Source organism: Lagopus leucura, unplaced genomic scaffold (assembly GCF_019238085.1).
Source record: "Lagopus leucura isolate 7727_CA_CO unplaced genomic scaffold, USGS_WTPT01 Super-Scaffold_100008, whole genome shotgun sequence".
NCBI lineage: Eukaryota > Metazoa > Chordata > Aves > Galliformes > Phasianidae > Lagopus > Lagopus leucura.
This window is the reverse complement of record NW_024962265.1, coordinates 14,568,329-14,584,798: the sequence shown is the minus strand read 5'-3', so window position 1 is coordinate 14,584,798 and position 16,470 is coordinate 14,568,329. Positions and strand designations below refer to the sequence as shown.

Here is a 16,470-nt window from a genome sequence, read left to right as displayed (position 1 = left end):
ACATAGACACAGACATGTGCCTAAATTGCCCCAGAATGAACCAGAAGTCAGCGTAGATGGCCCCAGAAAATAATCCACTCTTGAAAATATGGAGAGTGAGGCAAATACAATGTTAAACATTTTTAGGAAGGAGATAGCTGAAAAGCTTAATACTTCCATCACTTGAGTTAACAGTCCTGTTTTCAAAGGAGATGGAAATGAAGAAGGCACAGAAGAGGTCACAGAAACTCATCAGCTATGAGAAAAAAACTTTTCTGTGAGGAAAGGCCAAAAAGATTATTCCTGTCGTTTAAAGAGGAAATGGATGACAAATAACATATAGGGGTATAAAATAATGAGTGATGGCAAAAAAGCCATTGATATGCACATGCTTTTCTTGAATCCCAAGGAAAGAGAGCATCATAAAAATTAGGAAATTCAAGACTTTTTGCAGTCTGGAATCAATCAGTGGAATCTATTTCCACCAATCAAATTTTCAGAAGTCTTAAAAAGAATTGGCAGTGTATGGTTATGAAGTCATTATACGAAAGTCTAACCTCCTCAGCCCTTTTGTTGCTGTGTCTAAGCCAGCCCCTGGCTTACTGGAGTCAGAAAGAAGTGACCCACAGCTGTACGTTTTCCCATAATTTTCATTTTCTTCCTCATGTTGGCCACTGTTCGAGACAGATCATTGGGTTCTGTGTGCATACAGCAACAGCTACTGGACAGATTATGGTGTTTCTGCATTGTCACCAAGAACAGCTGTTTCACCAAAGACTTGTTTGATTACAGGCTCTAGAAATGCTGCTGTAGCAGAGGGAGGTGAATGGCAACACAAGTAAACTCAACATCTCCTACGTGCTTATGGAAACAGTAAGATAAGAATCAAAACAGCACGCAGGAAACAGTGATCATTTCTTTGTTCTTTCAGATCGTTGGACCTGACTGGCCCTCTGCTGCTCGGCGGCGTCCCAAACTTGCCAGAAGATTTCCCAGTGCACAACAGGCAGTTTGTCGGCTGCATGAGGAACCTCTCCATTGACAGCAAGCCAATTGACATGGCTAGTTTCATTGCCAATAATGGCACGCTGCCAGGTAGGAAAGACCAAAGGCTCAGAAGTCAACAGGAGAAAGCTCTCTGCCCTAGCTGTATGTAAAACAGCACTTCGGAAGGGTGGGCACTGTGAGCAGCCCCATCCCTGGCACGACTGCAGCCAGGCCTGCTCAGCACCTCGTCTGTTTGAGCAAGGTGTGCTCAGCACCTGTGCCAAGGATGCACACACAGGGCATGGGGCACGCTTAAAGTGTAAGTGGCGTGCAGAAAAGCGCTGGGCTTGTTTAGACTCTTCTGCATCACTACAAGTTTTTCCCAGGAATTTGTACAGATAATTTACTCTTTTTTTAAACAAAGAAATAACTACCTATTCAATGTGACTTTGCTCTGAAAGCCATTGGGATTACTTCGTGAAAAAGACATTGTTTATAGTGACTTTTTCATGAATTATGTTTATCCTGTAAGTCACATGGTGCAGTTTTCCATGTCTGAAGCCGGTCTCATGCAGCAGCCTGTTGGAATTTCTGGGTTGGTTTCTTGTCCCTGGATCAACTAAGATTAATTCTGATTTACATAACGTTCTCATCCACGTCAGTCTGTCTCTTACACAGAAGAAGGCAAGTCCTTTCCTTTCACCCTGCTGAAGGTCTGTGTAAGAGCTAAATTCTGTTTTTTATTTGGTGCACTGATCGTATGATAAGAAGGAAGTTGTAGCATAAGCTTCAGATGACTTTCTTATTTTGGAGCATTTTTTGGATATTCATTACCCTAATATTGGTTAAAGACAAATTTTTGTCCTGTGAAAATGAACATCAGAAAGGACATAAGAAGTGGTTTTTTTGAGATTGAATTTCTTTTTCCTCATTTTAAAGCATGTTCCCACATGGTTTAAAACCTACAATAGCTTTACTCCTCTGTGTGACAGTACACATTGCCTTTCCCTGATTAGTTTCTTTGTTACATGACAGTAAATTGAGAACAGTGGTACTGAATCACAGCACTGGTTGATCTGGCTGTCTCCTGCAGTGGTTGCTGGATACTTGTCTCAAATTTTCTCTTAATTTACAGAGAATTTAATTTACAGCTCAGTGATTGAATTGAATAGCTATGGATTGGTTTGTCTTTATGAATTTGACACTTGCCCAGCTCATGAAAACTTTTGCCATCCATATTTTGCTTCACTGCCTTCAAGTGTATTTATTAGGAAAAAAAAGGCTGATTAAGTCTCCTTTTTGCAGATAAACTCAGATTCAGTCACTCAGAGCCTTTTCTTGCTGAAGCTGTGTTAAGCAACTGTTTTTCTGAATTGCAGGCTGTACAGCACAGAGGAACTATTGTGAAGCCAACTGGTGCCAGAACGGAGGCACATGTGTCAACAAGTGGAGCACCTACATCTGTGAGTGCCCCGTGCAGTATGGAGGGAAGAACTGCGAGCAAGGTAGGGTGCAAGGACCTCTCTGTGTGTCATCTCATCCCATTACCAGTCACTGACATCTCAGAGCATTTGTGTCCAACTGTAGCAGTTTAAGGAATAAGTAACGGAGGACTGCAACTGAAAAATCACCTTTTGTCCGTTTGAAATCTGTGTGAGATTGCCTGTATAGGAAATATGATAGCTCACTTACTGATGGGTAACAGCAGCTTTCATTAATTTACTTACACGACCAACATAGTTCCACAGCACTTGGCAGTATTCGGTAATTTGTTTATAATAAAAATGCCAAATCCTAAGCCCTCTTAAATCAGTGGAAAGAATCCTGCTGACTTTATTAGGCTTTGACTCAAACCAGGGTCAAATGTGCATTTTTAATCACCACTTCCTTGGCAAGAAGGCAGCTTCTGCTGAGTATGAACACTTTCAGTTTAGCTGGGCTTTTCTTTAATTGAGCACAATGTGCGTGTATGTGTAAAACCTCATTAATACTAGATGAGGAAGGAGCAGCAGGTGTGTTCCATAGGGTGTGAAGAACCTGCCGTTAGTTTCCCCCCAGGGAAGCCAGAGGAGCCTGCCCAAGGGGATCCTTGGGGTCAGTGCACTGCAGGCTGCCTGTTCCCCCAAGGCAGCATGACCACATCTGGCACAGCATTGCTGTTCTGGAGTCCTCTTGCACTGGAGGCTTCCAGGAAAGAGCACATGTCTTAACTGGACATGACTTTCCTAGAGACAGAAGGATGAACTCTGCCCCGTGCTTGCCCAGGTGCAGGTAATGTAGGGTTTTATTTCCATTATCCTGTCCATGACACTTAGCCTAGAATAGTTTGCAGCACAAGCAAGGATTTTGTTCTTTTGATATATCAACCCTGAATCAGACATTATTACTCTCAGCAGGACATGGACCCTGGAATAGCAGACTCCAGGCTGAGGTGTGCATGCCATAATGTTTGCAAACCACTTTAGCACAGCGTGCCTCATCAAAGGGGCCAGAAGTAGGTTGGAATTGCTCTCATCTTGCCTGAGCAGCTTGGGAATAGAGAGCTGCAGGCAGGGCATGCAGTTATGCTTCTGGCTTGGAAAGGAGGGTCTGCAGGGTGGGGGTGGCAGAAAGAGATGGTGGAGGTATTCTGCTAACTTCCACCTAACACAGAGCCCAGAGCTGCTATCACCATCACTAGTGACATATCTGCTTTCTGTAGCAGCTCCAAGGCAGAGAGATGATTTGAAGCATGTGTGCTCACCCCCGAGGTGACAGGATTGATTGAGTCCCTTCTGTAGGCATTGGATGTGGCCACTAGCCCTCCCTACAGACCCCTGGCCTCAGGCTTGGGGAAGGGATGGGGATGGAGAGAGGCCAGAGGGCTGAGGAACGGGGATTTCTGTTCTACAAACAAGGGAAGTTGCACCCTAGCCTCAGGGAAGGGAGGGGAGTTGGGAAGAAATGTGGGAAGGGAATGATGTCTGTGGTCACCTTAAGTTACCACTGGTGAGAAAAGGAAGAAGGTGGCTTATTGTCATGCCTGTCTCATTCTCCCAGGAGCCAAGCTTGCGAACAGCTTTCCCATCCTGTAGCAGGTGGGAGGGCCCAGAGTTTGCCTCTTGTCTGCTCTCTGAAGGCAGGCAGGCTTAAAAATCTCAGCGATGGTCTGGAAAACCACTAGCAAAGAAATTGGGAGTTAAGGTTATTGTGAAGATTGGCAGGGTAGAGGAGGATGGAGCCAGCTGGCTGATGCATGCATAGGACAGAAGGAGGCAATGATCGTGGTCATTGTGGATGTCATGGTGTACATTGATGTGGTTGCAGTGCGGACTGGTGAATCATGCACTGGCCCAGAGAGCCAGAGCTCAAGCACTGGATTTGAGTTTTAAGCAAGAGGGGTGGGAATAGGGTGGAACAAGTGATAGGACAAAAGGCAATGGGCTCAAACCAGATAACAGTTCCATCTGAATACCAGGAAAATATTATTTACTGTGTGGGTGGTGATGGAGCACAGGTTCCCCACAAACTATGGAGTCTGCTTCTTGGAGTCTATCAAAAGAGAGAGGGCATCGTTCAGGAGCCAACAGTGGGTCCCAACCAAAGCCACTGAATGTTTGTGCAGGATTAGACATCAGGGCAATACTTCAGCTGTCAGCTCTAGAGATCCAAGGCAGATGGTTTCGGTAGCTGCACAAGAGCTATCTCCCTGTGAAAAGACTGCAGAACTGAGACAGCTGAATAAGCTGGCCCAGGAGTATTTATAATTAATTAATATTTCCTGTTGCCTCAGAGCCTTTCCTCTGTGTTTAATCTGTTAATTAGAAGCAGGTAATCAAGGATATGTTGAAAATATCTGCAGTGAGTGTTGCCCCTGTAATTCCAGCTCTGTCCACCCACTCATCGTCAGAAATCTACCAGCAGAGATCCTGAGCTTATCTTTCTAGGAACATTTCTCACCTGTGTAATGCAGTATCAGTGGGGAGGTGCTGCCCTGCATGTCATTTCTCCTCTTAACCTCTGTCATGAAGGATACAAAGATATTTCTGTCTTGTCTTTCCTTATGCAGTAATGCCTTCTCCTCAGCGTTTCAGTGGTGAGAGCATTATCATTTGGAGTGAACTTGATATTACCATCTCTGTGCCATGGTACATTGGGCTGATGTTCAGAACACGGAAAGTCAATGGCATGCTGATGCAGGCAAATGCAGGAACTGCATCCAAGATCAACATTCAGGTAGAACTGTGGACTTCTTTGCTTAGAAAAAACTTAGGAAATCCTCTTCCATCCCCATCTGTGGACATGGCCACATGAACTGCATAGCTTCCTCCCCCCAGCTAAGTGCACAGCAATAAATACAGATGACTTCTTTATTCTTTTAATCATCCTTATATCACTCTAAAATTCACATTCTGAGGCTCAAGATATTTTTTTCTTAACAAACTTAGTAGTGTGCATTAGTACAAATGCAAAGAATATGTCTCTGTTGTCTTTCTTCTGCTCAATAAAATTAGCAACTGAATACCTGAAGTCATATGAAAAGTTACTGCAAGTGTTCTGCTTTCTATTGTACTTCTGGGGGGATGATTTTCTTAGCAAATGTGATCTTGCCTTCTGTCTCACGAAATACAAATACATGCCAAATAATAGACTTCTTTTTTTTTACCAACAGATACTGAACAACTACGTGCAGTTTGAAGTATACAGTGGCATGACCCAGGTTGCCAGTTTGAAGATGACCCAAACACGAGTCAGTGATGGGGAATGGCATCATTTATTGATAGAGCTAAAGAGTGCTAAAGATGGGAAAGACATCAAGTACCTAGCTGTCATGTCCTTGGACTATGGGATGTACCAGGTACAGCAGCATTAGAACTTTGCCACTGAGCACCATAGTAAAATTTTTCAAAAAGTCTGTGGACAAATACTTCTGCTCTGATCCATGTTCTGCAGTGATTGGTGCCTAATGAAGTTACATTAATTTACAAATCCTAATGATAATGTATCTTAGGTCAGTAAAAAGTCACATTCAAATGTCCAAGCTCCTCACCACTTCAATATTTTTTGTGTTATCTACTGCCAGCTGTTTCTGCACTCCATCAGTAGAGAAAGTATCTGGGTTGTAGAGAGTGGCAATGCATTTTATCAGCTGCCCTTTTCCTCAACAGAGCACTGTGCAGATTGGAAATCAACTACCTGGACTGAAAATGAAAAGCATCATTGTGGGAGGTGTCTCTGGAGACCAAGTCTCTGTTCAGCAGGGATTTTATGGCTGTATGCAGGTATGAGATGAGAAGTGTAGTGGCAAATATTGAACTTCTAAGAAAATGTGCATATGAAAATACAGGTTTTCCTTTTTCATCCTTTCCCAAACATATCTGTTTCCTCCATCAGAATCTGGGGATCCAAATAGCCATGTCCATGTACTTTCCCAGGTACAAATCTAGTCTCACAGGAGAATGTCCCTTCTCTTTTTCTTCTTTGATTTTGTCGAAGACTGGAATTTGAAAATACCTGGTTTTGACTCATGAGATGATGCTTCTGTAAACTGTAGCCTCATAGGTTAATAGTAGTAATGAAACACAAAGTACTGTATCCAGAATGAGCACTCTAAATTAAAGATAGTTGTCTTTTGTCACCAGGGAGTAAGAATGGGAGAGACATCTACAAATGTAGCTACATTGAACATGAAACAGGCTATCAAGATCAATGTGAAGGAGGGTTGTGAAGTGGATAACCCCTGTGACTCCAACCCATGTCCTCAGCACAGCTACTGCAGCGATGACTGGGACAGCTACTCCTGTGTGTGCGACCCAGGTAACGCACTGACCCATCCCATGTGCTCGGATAGGAGCTGGATTGCTTCTCCACAATCTCATCAGAAGAAAAACAGCAGCAGCAGCAGGACACTTTGCAAGCCCTTTGAAAACATCCTGCTGCTGCTTTAGTGCTTATCTACTGATTTTTCCTCTTCCAGCCAGTATTGTCTTTCTCTGATTTGTGGTACCACAGTGAAGCTGCAGGCATGGACTAAGAATCATTTGTTCTAGGCAGCATTTCAACCAAACAGAAAGACAGTTTCTGGTCAAAGGGCTCATTCTGTGCACTTCCCTTTCTCTTCTTTTCTGTTTTTTTTTCCTTCTGTTTCATTTTGTTTTTTTTTCTTTCCCAGCCCTTTTTGCTGTTGGGTTTCAGTCTCATACCCTGCATCCTAATCAAGATACTTTGAAAGTTTTCTCTGTTTTGGTGCATGCAGCCAAGACATGCTGTCAGCACTCGGTGCAGTCACCTCTCGTATGTGCAGAGAGATAATACAAAGCAATCTGTGAAACTTGCCCTGCTTATAGAACTGGGGACCAAAGATACAAGGGCACCTCAAGCATGTTAACAGACAGTTCAAAAGAGCAGCCCACTTTAGCTTTTGCTGAGAAGCAAGAGTACCTTTTTTTGGACTGTATCTTGGGGTATCTATTGATTATTGAAGATGTTTTATTAGTGTGTAAGCTTAAAATAAATGGTCTTTTAGAGACAAGCAAATCATAAATTACAATGGTTGCTGTAATTTTATGACTTTGTCTCCCCAGGGTACTTTGGAAGAGACTGTGTTGATGTATGTAACCTGAACCCGTGTGAGCATGTCTCCACGTGCGTGCATAAACCTAGCTCATCCCATGGATACACCTGTGAATGTGGACAGAGCTACTATGGGCAGTACTGTGAGAGCAAGTAAGAGAATTATTCTCATTCTTTGGCTCCACGATCCTCCCAGCCACCTCTCCTCCTAAGGAAGCAGTAGTCCCAGCTTATTTTCTGCTTCAGTTAGCTTTCCTGTTCTACTTCAAGTGTTTGTAGTATTTGGTAATTGAAGGCTCCTTGTCCTTTGGTGCTCTGGAGCTCTCTTCTCGGAGAGCAGGCAAATTTCCATACTCTCAGAGACCGTTTTCCTTCACCAGCAGTTTAGGGGCTAAAGCAGTTGTGCTGTGTTAAACAGCATCGATCTGCCCTGAATCTTAGTGTAGGCTTGGCCAGAGCTGGTTCTGCACCTTTGCTCCAGCTCCCCCAGCACACACACACACAGCAATGCACCCATTTAGGGGACCTGGCCATGTAAAATGGCTTTGAAAGTTTGGGTCTGGTCCCTGGGCTGGCAAAAATCTACATCTTCTGGACAGCCTAGGAGGCCTGTGCCCTGCTGGTGGGTGGAAAAAACCTGCTGATTCCCTCATCAACAGCTTCTTTGTCTCAGGTAAGTATTCAGCAACCAGCCTCCTCTTATTCTGAGACCATTCATGATGTGCAGATTATGTTCATTTGTCTACTTGCTTAGGAATACCTCATGTGGTATTGTTTCCTTTCCTTTGATAACTGCAGACTTCTTCCTCTGCCTTCTGTTGTGTGGGCTTGCAAATGCTGGTCACACTGTTGCCAGATTCATTTTTCATTTTTCATTCCCTTGGACTAGCAATGTGGAGAAGTTGTCCCCTGTCATTATCTGCTGACTTCATGTCAAGTAGAACATTGTTGGTTTCTTTTCTTCCGTATTACAAAGCATAAATGTACAAGCCCAGCAATTACCCTAATCAACATTCAGCACTGTCTTTGAAGCAGGCATAAACAGATTTTCTTTCTGTAGATTTTCAGCAGGAAAGGGATTCCTTTGTGCATTGTTGCTGATGGCAGCCTTGGCAGTGACATCCTTAAGGTTCTTGGTTGATGTCCTTTTAGCTGTCAAGGTTTGTACAGACTGCCTCACCCCAGAGCAATCTTTGCCAGCACTAGTGTTGGAGTGGCGGTGGGACAAACCTGCTTAGAATTTTACCCAAGGGAAAAAAAATCAGCAAAAACAATTATTATCCTTCAGCTTGTGTGCTGATGATTGGACTCTGGCTAGCTGTGCTGTTCCATGAGGCAGGAGGGCTGTAAAATCTCTTCCTCCAGTGGTGTTTCCAGCTTTTGTACCATTGAAGCATTCACCAGAGTGCAGCCAATGGAAGTGTCCGTGGCACTTCCAGCTAGCCTGAATCAAAGCAGCCAGTGTTCCCTCCTCCATGTTCCCAGCCACACTTTCCATCCTCCTCCAAAACCATGCTGGTGGCAGTGGGTCTGCTAAGGACAGGATGTGGACTGCTGGAGGATCAGCATAGCCTGGCACAGACTGTCCAGCCTGCCCCAACCTGTGCTGACACAGGGGTACCACAAATGGGGCTGGTGGGAGCAGGGACCATCTGGCAGTGTGGGTACTCCCTCCCGAAGGAAAAAGCTCTTTATTTGCTTGTAGAGATGTATACTACTTACAAAGGAACTGTTCTTGAAAGTGTTTAGAGAAGCATTGCCACTAGAGTTTCATGGAACTAATATCCTTTATCTTTTTTTATTGCAGTTTACATATATAGAGATAGATATAAAGCGGTAGCTGCTGCAGAGAGATACATTATGCCCTGTAAGCTAATGGAGCCGAGTGCAGATTTGGCTCAGAGCTCTTCTTTCCCACCTTTTATGAGGTAGCTTAAAAGAACTCCCTTTGGATGTTGTTTTCTCTTATAGGATTGACTTGCCTTGTCCCAGAGGTTGGTGGGGAAATCCCATCTGTGGTCCTTGTAATTGTGAGACTAGCAAAGGGTTTGATCCAGACTGCAATAAGACCAATGGGGAATGTCACTGTAAGGTAAGCAGAAGAAACCAGTCATAAGTCAAAATTCTTTAGCTTAAAATGTAACTATATCACTAATAACTGCAACAACCAAGACAAAGCATACACAGTTCTGCTTTATATCCTTTATGTGCACAGTATAGTTAATGTTTACCCCAAACATTTTGCTGGCACTGCCTTTCACGAAAACGTACTGTGCAGCTCTTATCTTATTTGCCTTTGGAAAGCAAAACTGAGAGGAGGAAAGCCTGGCTCTGCTCTCTCTGAAGTGCAGCCCAATTTATCAGGGGAGATCAGAGCTGGGTGCAGAGGAATGCTGGAGGTGGTTGCTGTGTCACAGGCAGCGATCACCATGCTGCAGCTTGGGCTAGCTGGCCTAGCTGTCTTCTGCAGTGGGCCAGCAGAAGACCTAGCTGCTTAGGAGTGGAGAATAAAACTGGGGTTAAATACTTTCCTTGGGGGCAGCTCTTTCCAGCCTTGTTGCAGATTGTAGGGATGAAGCTGAGTGGGGATGGGAAGTGCCTCCCTCCTGGAGGTTTTACAATAGGCTTTTCACAAAGGGTTTTACAATAGGCTGGGATGACCTCAGAGTAGCCCTGCCTGTTTGAACCAGCAGCAGTGAATCTGGCCCAGCACTTATTTCCTAAATGCCAGCAGGACACACAGCAACTGTTGCATTAAATCAAGTCAGTGGGGTGCCCACTCCATTGTCTCATATAATCACATAATGCCTCAGATCAAAAGTGCTTGCAGATGCAATTTGAATATGTGATCATTGGTTTCTCTCCACACCGTACATGCAGCAAAAATGGACAATACAAGAGGTTTTCTTACAGGCTTGTCTGAGCTAGACAAGAGTCAAATTGCGTAACAGAGAAAACTGCAAATCCTCCAAGAATGTGCTTTCTGGGCAGCAGCAGCAAGTACTCAAGAGGTCTTGGCCCCACTACAAACAGTGGTTGAGCTATGGGTCTGCAACCCCAGGCAGCCCAGCAGCCCTGCCATGCTCAGCCTGCATAATGCAGTAAGCTAACTGGGGGTTAGCAGAAAGAATGATCAAATTTTATGTTTTCTATTAATTGCAATATCATTATCCAGTGCTGTGCTCAGTGAACCATTTTGCGCTGCTCCAACAGCAGGATTTCTGAGCACAAAACACGAGTGATTTGGCATAGAAGTAAGGCACCTCATAGCCTGTGCATTTCTGTTTCTCCAGGCCAATTACTACCGGCCGCAGAGCAGTGACACCTGCTACCCCTGTGACTGCTTCCCCTCCGGCTCCCACACGCGCTCCTGTGACATGGAGACAGGACAGTGTCCCTGCAAGCCTGGTGTCATCGGGCGGCAGTGCAACCGCTGCGACAACCCCTTTGCTGAGGTCACTGCCAGGGGCTGCGAAGGTACGGCCCAGCCACACACACTGCCCGGCACTGGGGGTTGTAGGATCTGGTGGCAGTGGGGAGATGGGGTGTGGGGAGAGAGGAGCGTGTGATCCGATGCATGTCCTGTGCCACGCTTCAGGGGCCCTCTGTTTCTCCTCCCTGCCTCTCTTGCCCTGCCTGTCTGCTCACCCACCTTCCTCTCGCCATCAGCATAAAGCTGCTGCAGCAGTCATTGAGCTGCAGCGTGTGGGTGAAACAGCAGGGAAAGGCTTTCCCACAAGAAAGGAGTGGACAGAGATAACAGAACTAAGTTGCAGAGCCCCGTAATCATCCTGAGCTCTCCTTTGCCCATACCTGTCTGACCATGCTGCTGAGCAAGGAGCAGGTGATGGGTCACAGCCTGGGAAGTGCTGCAGAGAGCAGGGATCCTGGCAGGGTTTGGGAATGGCCAGAATGTCCTACGGCAGGCTGCAGTGTCTCCTTGCTCCTCTGTGATTTTACCTCGTCCGAAAAATTGCATCCTTTCTTTTTCTGCTTTCAGTAATTTATAACGGGTGTCCCAAAGCTTTCGAGGCTGGCATTTGGTGGCCACAGACCAAGTTTGGCCAGCCAGCTGCTGTGCCGTGTCCAAAGGGATCCGTGGGTAAGTTCCCTAGATAAAACATTAACTGTCTCATCTACGTGCCTGGAGGGGAGGTAGGGGGTGGGGAACAGGAAGAAAAAAAAAAAAAAAAAAAAAAAGGGTATATTGGGAATGAGAGATGAATGAGATTACAAGAAGAAGCATAGAATCGTTTAAATTGGAAGGGGCCCTTAAAGGCCATCTATTCCAACTCTCCTGCAATAAACAGGAACACCTACAGCTCCATCAGGGTGCTCAGTGGTCGTCCAGCATGAAAGAACTGTTACAATAAATTTGGAATAATAGCAGACAAACACATGTAAAGAGCAGAGATTTCATATCTGCATTTTCAGAAGGGTGCTGTCCAATTTTCTGGTTTCTGTTGCTCAAGCACTCCTTACACAGGTAACTCCCAGTTTCTGGAGACTTACCACAGTCTCCAGTAATACAGTTCCTGTGGGCAAAGATAAAATGAGGTCTGTTTGCATGGCATTGCAGGCAGCAAAGCAAAGAGGTACAGCAGAGCTCATCGTTTTCCATCAAATGTCTCACAATTAATGTGGCTGAAAAACCTATTCTACCAGCACATGAGCTGTGTTGTTTTGTACTGTGAAACAACAGCAATCTGTTTTTTTCATGTGTCCCCAAAAATGTTTATCTTACAGAAAACCAGAGCAGGTTTTTGAAAACAAGTCCACAATCTCTTATTAAGGGTGTTCCATGGGAAACAAAGCCTCTGTCTCATTTCTAGACCAGGGATTCTTACCTGCTGTGAGCAGTCTTTTGGTTCCGTGTGTTACAAAGGGCTGTGTAACTCTTCCATGTATTGCTAGGAGCAGGTCCATGCCTACAGGTGTGCAAAGGACTCATGGTAACCCCAGCTCCACTTCTAAGGATTTTAGAATATGAATTTTATTTTTTTTTAATTAGAGAGTATTTTCATTGATAAACACTCCAAAGTGGAATTAAAATAAATTTTCTCACTATATATGCTCTGTTCCTGTGGGTGATGCTAGTATCTCTTCTAGCAAGTAGTAGGGAGGGGTACTATTGGGAATTGCATACTAAGTTAATTTTACAGAACAACCAAATAAAGTAATGTTTATAATAATGAATATTCTAATAGGAACCTGAAGTTTAACTGTAAATCCATGAAAGAGAAATAACATAGTTATATATTGTTCTATCAATTATAATTGTGTTGTTTAGATATTAGTAATTAAATCACCTTGATGCATGCAACATGTATCCAAAATTAATCAGCACAACGTAAAGTCTTGAATCTGATAATTTGAAATTCACTGTGAAGATTCCACAGCGATGTTTTGAAATGATTCAACAAATAGTAAAAGGTAGTAAGTTAAACAGAAGGCTGTTCATAAACCATTCTCAAGTGGCAAAATGCAATTTGCATTGCCTGAAATGTCTCCTGCATGCATTGTGCAATGCATATTTTGGCAGTGTGCAGCATATTTTGACATGAAAATAGCGTTTATCAAGGTGATCTTCCTATATAGACTGTGGCACAGGAATCTGAGCAGGGGTATGGTTTTATAAGTTTTTACACGGTCTTTCTCGTATTTATTGTAAACAATTTGTCGAATTTGTTAGGGAACATTGGGGTAACACAGCTGGGAGTGGCTGGGCAGACCCAAAGCCTGCCTGAAACCTTCCAGGAACCTGGGAAAATGGTTCAAGAGGATCAGCGGGTCTTTAACTCTTCTCAGAAACAAATGATGGTTTGGAAAGTGAAATACTTTCATATTCCTGAAAATATAAACCCGTGAAGATTTATCACAACATTGTTTAATTTGTTGTTTCCTTCAGGAAATGCAGTTCGCCATTGTAACATTGAGAAGGGCTGGCTGCCTCCCGAGCTTTTCAACTGTACCACCAACACTTTTGTGGATCTAAAAGTCATGGTAAGCTGTGTTTTCTTATATTTAGTATGATCAACCTGTCAGGACACAGCACACATGGAGCACAGCAAAATCTGCAAACGGTTTCTCTGATCTACTGAAGTGTGACATACGTGCATGTATAGTTGCTTACCCAATAGCCAACTGAAGAGATATGCACTATAGCTAGTGTCCAGTGACTACTTGTGCTCTAGTCCAAATGTCCACTTGATATAAATTATCATAGAATCATAGAATATCCTTAGTTGGAAGGGACCACAAGGATCATCAAGTCCAACTCCTGTCTCCACATGAGACCAACCAAAAATCAGACCATGTGCCTGAGAGCATTGTCCAAACAAGTGTTACTTGACCTTTGGCATCTCAATATCATGACCACTGCCCTGGCAGCCTGTTCCAGTGCCCAGTGAAGAACTTTTTCCTTATATCCAATGTGATTGTTCTCTGGTTCAGGCTGGGGAACAGTGCTGAGTACAGAGGACAGTGGAGAATATTCATGTGGATATTGGTGGTAGGTGGATTGAATGATCTTAGAGGTCTTTTTCAACCTTACTGATTATGTGTCTGTGACTCTGTGACTTCTTGATTTGCATAGGTGATAATCCAGCACAAAGATCTTTTTTTTCTGCTGATCCATTGTAGTTTTCCCTTGAACTGATAATGGCTATTCTTGATCTTCTTGTTATACCTTGTTTCCGATTGCTTATCTATTGCTTAATTTGTCTCAGCGCTAGTAAACATATTGTTAATATTTACACTCTTTGAGAAATCCTACAGTTTCTGTCTTTATTTTGTAAATGATCATCAATCAGACTCCAGTTTGAGGTCCTTACACTCCATCCATCAACTGAGTTCTTGACCCCCTCTCTTCCTATCTGGACCCTTGCACTTTTCTGAGTGAGTTACATCTTCAACTGAGCTGTCCTATCCAGCTTTTCTCTCCAAAGTACCATTTGGATCAAACAACTCCTTGGTGCTAGAGTTCCTTAAACAAGTGGAAAAACGAATAAATGAATGAATAAATGAATGAATAAATAAATGAATGAATAAATGAATAAATAAATAAAATGTTTTTCTTAATTCTCTTTCTTCATTTTCTTTATGTCTCTGGTTCAGAATGAGAAGTTACACCGCAATGAGACCATACTGGATGGAGACAAAACCATACAGATTGTGAGAGTGCTACAAAATGCCACCAAATACACACACAGCTTGTATGGCAATGATGTGAGGACAGCTTACCAGATGATGATCCGGGTCCTACGATATGAAAGCCAGCAGCAAGGGTTTGACCTGGCAGCAACTAGGGACGTGGAGTTCAACGAGGTAAGAGAAATACTGCACATTGTGCTGGGACTTTGCAGTTCTTTTGGGAAGTTTTATGGCAACTGAAGGTTGATATGTGAATTTGTCTTTGACCAAATAGGAGTGAGTACGATGTAGCTGCTCTAATCTGTCTCACAAATGAGTCAGTCTTTTCAATTTAGAATGGAAGGCTGGTTGTACATATTTATGTGCATGCAGATGTGCATGACATGTATATGTCATAGAAAGCACTGTTAAAATAAATAGTATCATACTAGCAACCAAAAGTAAAATTCCTCAAATTTAAAGATAATCAAGTGTACTATTCCTGGTTATTACTTACTTTGTTTATTATATTCAGTTATGTTGGAAAACTTGCCTAATTTCATCATTTTCATTTAAATTTGTAGTGAACCCTGAGCCAGCTACTGACTCCATTCAACTTGGAAACACTTGAACAATATCTATTAAAGAGTTGATACACTGAAAGAAACTCCACATTATTGAGATTTCAAGTGATGCAGGCAGATAAAATATTGGAAATGAGTGCCAGAGGGCTTCTGCTAGTAAGAGCATTCATTAAATACCCATTAATTACTAAGGACTTGATCAGATTTAGAAAACAAGCATTAGCACCCTCCTTGGCATGGGGAAACATATACCTGTGATGGAAAGATGTGCTCAGGCAAGCTTTCACTTGAACAGAGAGAACCTCATGCTGCACCACGAAGTAAGGGAGCCGTACCACCTCCCTGAGAGGTGGGAGCAGAAGGAAGCATGGCTGAGAAAATTCCTCATTGTCTTGGCCAACAGACAATGAAGAACTTCTGAAACATTTAACAGTTTAGAAAAACCTAATGTAAGAGATTCCGTGTTTTCTTTCCTAAGGAAACCTTCTGCTGATAAACTTGTAGCTATTGGCTCTGGGGTCAATGAATCTCCCAGTTCAGATCTTGAGAAGGAACTGGGTTCTTTAGCGTGTGGTTTGGGAAATAGTGGTCTGAAAACCTCTGCTTTAATTTATTATTCCCTGCATTTGGCACTGAATTCCATACAGATGATGTTTTCAAGAACTCCCTAAATATTTTTAGGTTAGGTCAGGAGTTTGAAAACTAATCAGTAATGCTCATGAGAAAAATGAGGTTATATCCTAGGCTGAGGGAGCACAAGGGGAGAAGGAATTTATTCTTATGTAGCCTTTGGAGGGAGCCAGAAAAGTATAAGCGATCAAAAAAGCCATAAATAACATTGTCAGGTAGTGAGGAGGCCTGGTACCAAGTACAGCGTGTGTCTTCTGCTGCAGTGCGTTCCTGGGGAACCATGTAGTGCTTCTCCTCCCAGATAGCAGCAGTAATAATGGCGCTCTCTTATATTCCAAATAGAAGCTTGCAACTTCAGGGAATACTTAGGGAATGCAGCACCTTTCCCGTCTGTTTCTAAATTAAAGGTTATGTGTGTCCAGATACTTCCTTCTTCTATCACAGAGCTTGAAGCAGCTACATTTTACCACCATTTATTCAAATTTTACCTGTAGGTAAAATTAGGTTTAGGTTTTGACCCAGCAGTATAGCCAGTAATTACACTAAGATCAAACGCTGCTCAGCACCTTTATCATTTAAGTCATGTGACACTGGTTTTTAGTCTTGT

The 16,470-nt window shown here is 43.3% G+C and overlaps 1 protein-coding gene across 1 annotated transcript in view; it reads left to right on the top strand.

Moving 5' to 3' along the window:
* The window catches only part of CELSR1 (cadherin EGF LAG seven-pass G-type receptor 1), a 198,954-nt gene that overhangs the window by 151,337 nt on the left and 31,147 nt on the right, over window positions 1–16,470 (top strand). The window contains exons 8-19 of the mRNA XM_042872737.1: window positions 911–1,074; window positions 2,346–2,471; window positions 5,015–5,181; window positions 5,618–5,803; window positions 6,114–6,227; window positions 6,588–6,762; window positions 7,530–7,671; window positions 9,490–9,610; window positions 10,812–10,995; window positions 11,519–11,620; window positions 13,427–13,521; window positions 14,635–14,844. Coding sequence (XP_042728671.1) covers window positions 911–1,074; window positions 2,346–2,471; window positions 5,015–5,181; window positions 5,618–5,803; window positions 6,114–6,227; window positions 6,588–6,762; window positions 7,530–7,671; window positions 9,490–9,610; window positions 10,812–10,995; window positions 11,519–11,620; window positions 13,427–13,521; window positions 14,635–14,844 — 1,786 coding nt within the window. The remainder of the gene's footprint in view (window positions 1–910; window positions 1,075–2,345; window positions 2,472–5,014; window positions 5,182–5,617; window positions 5,804–6,113; window positions 6,228–6,587; window positions 6,763–7,529; window positions 7,672–9,489; window positions 9,611–10,811; window positions 10,996–11,518; window positions 11,621–13,426; window positions 13,522–14,634; window positions 14,845–16,470) is intronic.